General features: G+C 36.8%; 1 protein-coding gene across 1 annotated transcript; it reads right to left on the minus strand.

Moving 5' to 3' along the window:
- Window positions 1-834: 834 nt before the first annotated feature.
- Window positions 835-5,716, minus strand: LOC116163150 (probable insulin-like peptide 7). The gene is made up of 4 exons (XM_031476998.1): window positions 5,609-5,716; window positions 5,450-5,553; window positions 4,760-4,923; window positions 835-998 (listed from the first exon to the last, which is right to left on the minus strand). Exons 2-4 carry the CDS (start codon window positions 5,542-5,544, stop codon window positions 835-837), a joined length of 423 nt encoding a protein of 140 aa, XP_031332858.1. The 5' UTR covers window positions 5,545-5,553; window positions 5,609-5,716.
- Between the last annotated feature and the right edge of the window lie 5,931 nt (window positions 5,717-11,647).

The following is an 11,647-nucleotide window of genomic DNA, read 5'->3' on the forward strand; positions in this document are numbered from 1 at the left end:
TTTATATTTAAGTATATAGACGTAGATACTTATATTGTAATTCCTTTTAGACAATGAATAAAAATACGTTTTAGATAATTCAACAACTTCCACCTTCGCTTCTCAAGTAACAAGTAAGCATCAGGATCAAGTTAACATTTGTTGTCAAAAACTTGTGTGACAATTTGCTGAAACGGTTTTATTACCTCTTGGAACAAAAAATTTAGTTCTAAAGATATTTTTTAACAAAAATATGTACTTAGTCCAAACAGCAATTAAAACCAAATATTTCGTACGACAAATCCTTATGTAAGGATCTTTCTGCAAAGTGTTAACATCTACAAAGCGTAAGTTCCACTCACTTCTGAGTTTTATATGTAGGTAATTTGTAAACATGTAATTTAAGTTCTCTGTGTTAAATAATGTAATGTGATTATATCTAAATACACTTTAATTTAACAACTGTGTATTCTTTATCGATATTTATGATTTAGATCGAATTGGGGAAATTATTTCATGAAGCTGGTCACCAGATGGCGCTACTCTGATTTTGATGTTTTAGTTCACAGTACACCCACCAGGGTCCGCCAAAATACCATACAAATTTTTAACATTGCTGTTTCTATTCTGAGAAGGCCGTATTCTGTGGATTGTGGCCCAGCTCCATACTAACATTTCCAGCTCCATTTGTGTTGCCATTTTTTAAGCCTACACCGTTTGTCTATAATGTGTAAAGTCAATGCTATGTGTTAAATACATGAAAAGGATTCTTTACAGAAATACGGATAAGTAATAATAATATCGAAAATGAAGCTTCGTTAAATGAGTTATTGGGGTAATCACACATTTATTTGTTTAATCTACAAATACAGTATGACGTTTATTTGTAGGACAGTATTCTGCATACTCTTCCCATGTACATCCTGAAGAACTACAACACTCAGATGTTATTGAAGATCCACCTCGACGACTACGTACGAGCTGTCGAGCTCTCATGACAGATATCCATGGTGGTTTATCTATAACAAACTATACTTTAGGAAAAGAAAAATGTTGCTACATGGATACAAAATCGTATTAATTACTATTTACTATATACCTACTTATTCACACTAAAATTGAACAAGGAATCGAAATATGTAATAATATACAGGGGGTTCTATTTTAAAAAATTCAACTTTGATATAAATCACTCTGTATAACAATTGCAATTTCGTTGAACATATTTTTAGGTTGTAGCCTGAAGAGTGAAGAGTCCTTCAACATAATGCCCCGTCAAAGAATTTTAAATATGTAGGTGTTAGGAACTTTTTTTGAAATTCAAAGTGTATGCATTCTGTGGTAATTTCATGGGTTTGGGGTGACAAGGTTAAGTGAAAGAGAGTGGGAGAAGAAAGGAATAATGGCGTAGAATTTAGAGAGCAAGTTGTATTTCTTTGAATAAATATATTTAAAACAAAAGTAGTGCTGTTAGTGAGAAATAGCTAACATAGGTTAAAAATTAATAAACCCACAATCTTCTACCCACTAAGGTATACTTTAAAGTTTAAAGTATACCTTGCTACCCACGCACTAATATTGTCACCAGTGGCGTGCTGTATTTCAGTAGCGTATCATTATATTAAAAAATTGGAAAAGTACCTACGTGAAGAGTACTTATATTTTTATATAACATATAAACTAAATCGCTCCGGCGCGGGTTGGTTGATTGACCTTCACCAAATGTCATCTTCCTGGTCATATTTTTTCAAATTTCAAATGGCACCCCCAACAAATTATAGCCCGGGATAGCCGAAACTACAAAATTTCCACTGTGTGCATAGTATATCGGGTTGGTTAGGTAGGTAGCTTGTCTTGAAATACTGTAATATGTTTTTGAGTCGGGTCGCCGGATTAAACAAGACCTGTATTTCCTAGGAAATGTGAGTAGAATCGGTAATGTGGAAGCAATGGCCGATGATTGAAGGTCGCGTTCAGAATGTTTGTTGGGACCCGGACCCAAATGAAATATCGGTTCCGGTTCTGTTTATATTTAAGCGAAAATATTTATAACGGTTCCGATCCGGTTTCGGTTCTAAAAAGAAATAACGGTTCGGTTCTGCGCATTTTTTTCGGTTCTAGTTTTTCAGAAAGTATGTCATTCAAAAAATTCAACGTGATTTGTTAATTAATAGGTGTGCAGAAAAAGTCATGAACACCAAATCGTGACGTATCGTCAGTGTAGCTAATTTATAGCGACAAGGGGAATAAAGAAGGAGGAGGGAAATATGTATTTACACTTAAATGATAAAGATCAGAAAATTTTATTTTCTAAAACCTCGCCCCTCTTTTTTTATTTTTTTAAAGTAGTGGCTAAATTAGCGCCACCGCCACCCGTAATGCCTTCAATTTCGACACCTTATTAAAAATTTATAATCCACGGATGGCAATCATAGAGTAATATTTTATCAATTTTCAGGACGTTGTTGCCGGCGCGTCCTTCAACTTCCAATAACCTGTTAAGAACCGTAAAAAACCGAAAAGAACCAAAAAAAAGTAGGTAATTTGAGTTCCGGTTCTCAATACGTTTCGAATTCTGAAGGAATAACGGTTTCGGTTCGGTTTTCGGTCCAGAAAAAAATTCCGGTTTCGGTCCGGTTTTCGGTTCTTTTTCGGTCCGGTCCGGGTTCCTGTTTCTAACTACAAATAAGCAAAAAAATCAGAAGAAAACATCAAAGCAAATGGTCGTGTGCGGGCGGGAAAATACATTTCCTTATAACAATGCTGCATGTGGGCGTCAAATTATCATGGTGTGTCATGATTTTTAAGCAGAACAGTACCGAAAGATATAGACTGTTCAAGCATGCATGCATAACCAAACTGTTTGAGTTCCTTTTTTTCATGTTGAGTCAAAATATAAAAACAGGGCAAAACCTTGAAACCCAGATATTCATTTACAGATGTATGAAAATGCGGTTTTGGACATAGTGATAAAAATACACCAAGAAAAATTGCCGGAAAAATCATAATTCATATCTGTCCTCGAAACTGACCGGATGAGGGTCCGGAATTGAGAGAGGATCAGGAGTGGTGGGGTGCAGTGGAGTACAAGATGAACAGTGCCGGGAATCGTTGCTCGAGGGTTTAGCGGTCGCCTAGTCCCGATATGATGTCCTCAATATTGTCCGGAGATACACAGCGGTGGAGATATGGAGTGGCTTAGAGGTACACAGTGGAGTGAAAAACTAAAAGTATTGGGAAATTGTCCGAAAATGGTTACTCGGGAATTTTCGCGGTCGCAGAGTTCAGATCTACTCTCGAAATTCTCCGGGAAAGCCCAGGGGCCGCGTCGGGGGAAGCGGAAGTAACTTTTCAGTTAAATATTTCAATTGCCTCGAGTAGTGCCACCCCTGAGCATCCCTGGTTAATCTTGAGGGCCAATATTATGCGCTCCAGAAAACCTCCAAGTACCAATTTCTCCAGCTTTTCATATATGTTTATAATTTTGCAAATAATGATGCAATAATAAATACATTTTTGCGTTTGCGATAACTGTTTGCAAAAATTTCAACTTTAGGGCAAAATCGTTCTAATTTTTCTGGTCTAAAAACACCCAGCCGAGATATTGGCCCAAGATGGGTGCCATGCACCAAAAGGCCTGGGATATAATATTAGTTGGTACATTATAAAAGAATGTAGCGCATTTTCAAGAACGTTATCAACGCGCCATCAAGTCGATAAGAATGAAAGCGGTTGTGAAATATAATATCAAGATTTTTCTAAAAGTTTTTTGTTTGCTACCCAAGCAAATTGAATTGTGTTTAACCTCCGTCGAAGTGATAAATAATGAAATCCGCGCTCGTAGTTAAATTAATGTGTTGTAAATGTCAGTGATAAATATGAATTGGTATGGTTATAAATCAAGCACTTTAAGGACTGTGTTGACAGGATGTTGAACAAATTGTATCACAGTTGAAAGCTCGGTATGGAGAAAAACATTTGCAGCAGGTATATTAGGACCAATTAAAAAACGGAAGGAACAATCGGGCTAAACTTTGTAAGAAGTCGATATAGCCCGGTTGATAAGATTGGTGTCCTCTGGCTCCAGACAGAGAAAGCTTTAATGGAGCAACTGGTGGTGCAGACGTTCTTCAAAACTTGCAGGACATGGTAAATTCGAAAGGTTTTGACGCATGCCCTGTTTGATGTTGTTTGATGCTGCAAAGCGGATGGTAATGCTCGCATGCATACCATTAGTACAGAAGAAAAAAAAGTTTCAAAACCACTCGTGGCTGTTGCCGCGTAACAAAACTGTAAATAATGAGTAACGGGCTAATATAGACCATATAGCATCAGTTATGAATTACTTGATGTCTCTAGGTGACCCAGGGGCTGACGTCTCGATAGAACAGACAGACAAATAGACGACAGAAAATCGAGCACATAAGCGTTACCTTAACGTCATTGTGTTACGCTAAAAAACGAAAATATAGAAGAAGAGTATTAAAAAAATTGATGTAGTAGGAATGAACAAAACGATATAGCTATTGATATCGCTGGCCCTTTCCCAGGGACAGCTTTCTGGAAATAAATACAGCTTGGTGGCAATGGACTATTTAAGCAAATGGACAGAAGCATTTGCCCTGCCAATTGAAGAAGGGTCAACTGTTGCAGACGTCGTGCTAAATTACCTTTCCAGTCGAATCAGAGTAGGTACGCCTGGATCTACACGCTCACTAGGGACAAAATTTTGAGTCTTCGGCCATTCCAAAGCCTTTTACATGAAATTTCCGAAACTTACCATATTCATAGCGTTCGCCTAACTTTATCACTCGAGGTTTTTCACTTCTTCTGCTTAAACGATAAATATCTTTCTCACATGCCCAATAAAGGTGTTGTATTAACGTGTCGCGACAGCGTGTGAACTTTTCGTGGTGCCACGCTTCTTGCCAATCCGAGCTTGATCTGTAAAGATAAGATGGTTCCGTTTAATTTACAAAAGTTTGATAACAGTTATGGATAGGTACTTTATTGAAAAGTTCAGTTCCAACACCAGGACAGTTTATTGGTTTCCCAAACAACTAGAAGTGTCATCTACATTCAAAAGATTACAAATCCTAAACAGTTATAGCGTTACAGAAGGCGAAAGTTGCGTAGTAGATGCAATAAATATACGCTATTATTATTGTTATCGTTTTGCCCGGACACAAAAGGATCACTATTTCCGGTCTCCACTAAAATGGTTAAGCACACACGTATCCTTTTCGGAAAAATCTGTACGCTTCACCGCATGCTTTCTGAGCCAAAAAATTAAGCATTCATTCCTGTACCTGGGTAAAGTTCACCTATGGCGTGCATTTTTCGTTAGGCGAAAGCCTGATTAAATTTTAGACAATGGATACCTAATGATCTGCTCTACTTATATTCCTTGTTAATGCAAATTGCGATGTAAAATTAATTTGCAATAAATACATTCAAGAGAAAGCTTTACCTTTGTCGAAACATATTTTCCAGATCATTATCCTTTGAAACGGTACCATCAAGCACCACGCAAAGTACAACGACCGTTGAAACGGGAAGCCACATTTAAAATACCTTTAGAAAAATTAAAAATTTATTTCACAATTTTCGCAAGAATTTTTATTCAGACCTTCAGTTTTGGTAAGTATTCATCTCGAAAATTATACCTCCTGGACCATCGTAACTTTTTCACAAAGTTTCTTCGCAAATATGAATATCACTTGATCCTCTTAGACTGTTGGAAAAGCACTAAATGTTTAATTTTCCGCCATTTGACGTATGGTGCTTTTCCTGTAGCGCAGACTCTGAAGGTGGAACGAAGGCGATGCAAGAATGAGTGTTAAATTGAATTGTAAATAGTGGTCTCTGATTGACGCTATAAATTCTGTGCGCGCTGTCATTTACGACTTTCTCTTAAGTCGCAAAATACATAGAGTTTGGTAGGTGTTTGGATCAATATTATAAAATGAAAGGTAAGTAGAAATGAAACGGAAGAATAATCTGGAACAAAGGAATCTGTAGAAATGACCATCTTTAATTACAACACTGTAAGGGGATACGAATGGTTCTGGAAAATACAAGCCATATTATAAGATGTTTTCATTATAGGGTTAAAAGTTTTTTTTCTACATTCCATTATCGTTCACCCACGTGTACCACGTGTACAATAATGGCAACTATGCGTGATGCATTCTAGAAAAACTTAAAATCAAAGAATTGCGTTTTCGTCTCATCAAGTTATCTCTAACACACCATCCAACAAATATTAAACATGGTTTTCTCGATATAAGTAGATGTGGTGGCGATATACATCCGAATGTGCCAACGAATGTTCAATCTTTACTGGAAGTGGGCGTCCTATATATTAACGCAAGAAGCTCGAGCTTTTACGGATCTGACAAAAGCAAATAGATTCCTCCGGGAGCTTTTAAATCGCTTGTATCGATGTTTCTTGCATCATTACAACAAATTGGAGTCACAGAATAACATAAATTACTATCATAAAAAATATTTGCTCACTTTGGTTTACACAGGCGAGGATACTAGAGATATGGTAATTCATTATCTATCATCCAAACATATTAGGAGAGGTGTCCTTATTAACCTTTTCTGAGATGTACCGCGTCACCCACATTGAGGCGGCCTAGCATCTAATACTTACCTACACTAAAAGAATGTGTTCCCCAGAAGTAGGTACATACATATACACCCATGTATATATAGGTACTTTTTTGAATACTGTTGATAAGAGGTTTTTAAAAACATATTTGTTTCATTAATAAACACGGCACAAACGAAAACAACCAACAGTTGACGTTAAATATTCAAAATCCTCCAACACTCCATTCTGCAGAAATTGCCTTTGAGAGTACTTTCCTCCGACAAACCGGTTTCCAGATATTCACTCTTAACGTTTTGACATCACCAATGGATATATTTCTTGAACACGTTCCAATCGCCCTTTGTGAGTACCCGCTTCCGACAATCCGTTCTGGAGATATCAGGAAATATATCCGATCACAATATGAGGTCGAGGATGAGGACTATGGTTGGTAGAAATTAATTCCTTTCGTTGAGACCTTTAATTAGAGTACCATGAGAGATAAAATTAGTGAGAGTTATACTTTGTACAAACTACAAACCAATTTATTTCGATTTCATTAGAATAGCATGAAGGGTACAACGTGCCCCCCCCCCAATTTTCAAACGTTTAACTTGGCACCACTGAAGGCATGTGTATGCAAAATCTGAGACCGATTGATTGTCGTATGTAAAAGTTATGCACGTTTGACTTTCAAAAACAGCATCTCGGAAAATAATTCATGGGGGGCCCCCCTTTGAGACATCGGAATTTGATGGCCGTCTGGCACACCTTCAAGGGACCGACAAGAAATCCAAATTCCAACTTTTTAGGGACAAATTATCCAAATCCAAATAAAGCGACAAAATATCCAACCAATTTGGAAACTCCGATTTGGATATCTTGTCGGTGGCGCGACAAGATATCCAAATATCGAATTTTTTTTAGACAAGAAATCCAAATTTTTTGGACAAAATATCCAAAAAGTTCGGAAATTTTTTGACAAGATATCCAAACTTTTTTAGACAAGAAATCCAAAAAGTTTGGAAAGTTTTCAACAAGATATCCAATTTTTGAATAGATAAAGGTACGCCGCTTTTTTATGTAAACTATTTTTATTTACATTGCCTGCCTGTGGGAAAAGAACATTCAAAAGACGTACGATCACAGATCTAAACACGGTACGATGGTTTGAAGTCAAGTTTAGCCCCCACATTGCACATACAATCACACAAAATTTCAATTAAACATTTCAAATAGAAAACATAGTCATACCAAAGCTGAGGATAGTTTTTGGTCATACCATTGAATAAAGAATCTGAATATTCAATGGTCATACTCATATGTCAACGCGGTTTGAAATTAGCAAATTTTTTATATCAGGCCATAACTTAAAAACCAAATTAGCTATGAAAACTTTCATTCCAGCAAAGAGTAGCTATGATTACAGTATCATAAATATACTCTAGTCATTGAATAATTACTTAATTTTTTATTAAATGCTATAGCACAGTATAGGCATAGTATAATATATTATGGTATAGGGATATACTGTGGCTATAGAATAATTTGCTCCTGGTTGATAAGCAACTAAACTCACGTAGGAGGACAATCTGTTTTATGGAGAATCGTCAGCAAAGCAATAGCATTAGGTACATCTTATCAATGATCCTATTACAAAAAAGTCTTTAGATGCCTCGCTCGAAGAAAATAGCCCCTATGCGAAAAGCAAAAAGGTCAGCCGTTCGCCTGATAATACAAGTACGAAGGAGGACATGACCAAAATCCAGGAAGAAATGAAGAAAAACGAACAACAATGGCAACAAACTCTCAACTGCTTAGAAGAGAAGGTCGAATACCTTGAGCGTAAATTACAATGGCGAGACAAACTAGATACTTCTGGCAATGAAGAAAAAATAGTAGATCTTCTCCTATAGGACAAGCTTAGAATTACTACATGAATTTACAACTGATTTATTATATGTATATGTAGGTACCAAAGAATTGATCAATATCTTAATTTTTTCAAAAACATCTGGTTTAGTAACGAATGTAATATTGGAACCACGAAAATCCGGAGAAAATCGTGTCCGACTTTCAACATCAATGTTTGGGTAAATTTTTTTTCGTTGGGGACATTTGAAAACGGTTGAATATCTCCACCTGACAGTATTCAAGTCATTCAAGAGCTAAGCCAGAGAATAACACATGAATGAAGGCAAATTGCATACATACAATACAATCGGGAAATGTGTAATAGTATTTTACATTATTAGCCAGGTAAGTGAGTTTTTACTGGCGATAGGAGAAGTTGACTGGCGAGCCGTCAGGCGAGCCTGTCATCTCCTAGAGCCAGTAAAAGTATTAAGGCTGATTCTCACTATACATAACGTTTCCATACCATATCCATTCCATAACCATTCCGTAAATTATTATAGGCTACGAAATTGACCTTTAAGTGATATGTGCGTAAGACATTCAGTCGCGCGCTAATACACATTCGCCTTCTATATGTGAACGGAAAGGAGAATGTGTATTAACGCGCGGCTAAATGTCTTACGCACATATCACTTAAAGGTCAATTTCATAGGTATAATAATTTACGGAATGGTAATGGAAAGGATATGGTATGGTATGGAAACGTTATGTATAGTGAGAATCAACCTTTACCTGGCGTATAATGTACAATATTTTATTTGTTACTCATTTGCAAACAATAGTAAACGTAAATAATTAGTTCTTAAATTGATCTCGAAGAAATGTCTAAAATATCATGTTATCCATGTAACAGAGACATCGCATTAATTCTGGCCAATGAAATTACTAGATTACTAACTTGTAAAATTTTTACAGGTCAGCTGTTAGTTTTACAGGTCTGCTGTCAGTTTTACAAGTCAGTAGCGTTTAAACATGACGTTTACCCGTTTGCGTTTTGTCTTGTTAATCAACGTTTACAACTGAGTAAAAAATAAAATTCACGTCTTTCAATTTGAATGGTATGGCATGAATTCAAATGATTAGGTATCGATGTGGATTTGTGAATAGGAAAAGTTTGGTAACAATTCTCCCAAACCGTGTTCATGCAAAATACTGTAACGGCGGTGATGAATAACGGGCGATCAAAAATGAGTTGTTGTCAAGTCGCCTTTTTTTCCATGTAAACTTAAATTCCAAAGGTGACTCGACAGCAACTCATTTTTGATCGCATAGTATGTAATGTTCCTAGGGGGGGTCTATCAAGCCGACACGGAATACGTTGACTTACCCTATACGGTTGGCAACTCTGGCAAAAACTACAAGCAGAGCCACCTACCTTTCAAGTCGAAACGATGGTAGTTTCGCCGCACTTTTGAATTTGGGTGGCACGAATGGACTCCTACGTTGTGTAATCGGTTCTTTTATGTGTTGGGACGTGAGACATAATCGGGAAGGGAATTAAATAAAAGACAGAACTTGTGTGCGTAAGAAATGACAAGATCAAATAAATATATTAACGCACACACAAGACCATGCCAGGGAAACCTTCTCCGGGACTAAAACCCTGGCATAGGCCACACAAATACATGAAATAAATCACCTACAGCAATAAAATTAAGAGAAAATACACATAAATAAAGCATCTCAAATTGTATGATAAAAATCAGATAATCAAGCAAAGGCAATTAAACAAGTTCATAAAATCAAAATACACAAGACATCATATATGCAGTGGAAAACATGATAAATCAATTCAGTACAAAAACACATCAAAATACCTGTACGATCGATGGTGAACACAACTCGTCAAATAAACAAACTGCATGTACATAGGAAACATGTAAATGGTGTGGCTCTACTCCATCCTTCCATTAACATAATTTAATTTACCACGAAAAGTACATGTGAGAATGCCATTGGTCAATAGCAAGTATTCATGTGAAAATCGATTATCGCTCAAGCAGAACATATTTTAAATAGAGGAAATTTTAATGAGAGGGCCCCCACTCGTATTGCTAAGATGTTAAGAACTACAATCCGCACGAGACGAGCAGGCAACAGATACAGCGAAAGATCTAACTGCATTAGGTACCTACTCCACGGAGACAGAATGACCCACTCGCACACACAAACATCGAAACATCAAATAAAAGAGCCCCCCTTCGTATAGCTAACGCGCAAGAACTGCAGCGAGCCACGAAACAGAAAGTAACAGATACAGCGAACCATCAAACTGTATTAGGTACTTCCCTCAGGGAATAGTTACGGATGATTCGGACAGAGCAACATCACACCGATAATCAACTCCTCATGAATAACAGAAGTAAATACTTATTTAAACAAAATAATGGCATAATCATCTGTACAGTATTACAAACACGATTACTATATAACGGTACTCAAAACAAAGGCATGGAGTACGCCATGATTCATATATCGTAGTTTATGCAAAATCAGCAAAATGTAAATAATATCAAATTGTGGCAAGAAATTCAATGATTAAATAGCTAGTACAAGAAAGAATAAAATGGTTACTACCTGTAAATACACCTTCAAAACACCATCACCAAAAATAATCAAGAATAATAAAAAAACCGGGAAAGCGTGTGCCTTCCGTCGAACTCCTCACCATCTTCTTTTCATTCTCCCCTAGCTTCATTACGAAAATCCCCTAGTATTCGGCATCTGCGCAAAACGGTCGTTGGTTATATACAGAGCATATTATATTTTTGTTTCGGATGTAAACGTGTGTTGCCTAACCATCAGGGTGGATTCTCACAAGTATAAGCACAGATCTGTGGTATAAACAATACCTATCTTGCATGGTATTATTGCTACTAGTTGTTTATACAGGGTTACTGGTAATTGGGTACATTCCTTTGGGCATCTGATAGTAGATATGTACAATTATTTGTATAATACAAAGCCTACGAGATATTTCAATGTTTCGTGTTTTTTAAAAATGTAAGGTTTATGGCCGTTTGCACCCACGGTCCGTATACTAAACGGTTGCCTCACTTCCAAACAACCAATAAAACGCGCTGCCAATTGTGACGTACTTCAGCCCTCGGTAAGCACCGCCCACCACAAAATTCTCATGTACTATATGCA

Source organism: Photinus pyralis, unplaced genomic scaffold (assembly GCF_008802855.1).
Source record: "Photinus pyralis isolate 1611_PpyrPB1 unplaced genomic scaffold, Ppyr1.3 Ppyr1.4_LG2, whole genome shotgun sequence".
Classification (NCBI taxonomy): Eukaryota; Metazoa; Arthropoda; class Insecta; order Coleoptera; family Lampyridae; genus Photinus; species Photinus pyralis.

Coding starts and splice junctions, on each gene's coding strand:
- LOC116163150 (XM_031476998.1), bottom strand. CDS start 5,544: ATGTGGCTTCCCGTTTCAACGGTCGTTGTACTTTGCGTGGTGCTTGAT. Junction 4,924..5,449: donor GAAAATATGTTTCGACAAAG/GTAAAGCTTTCT, acceptor TTATCTTTACAG/ATCAAGCTCGGATTGGCAAG. Junction 999..4,759: donor AGGCGAACGCTATGAATATG/GTAAGTTTCGGA, acceptor AGTTTGTTATAG/ATAAACCACCATGGATATCT.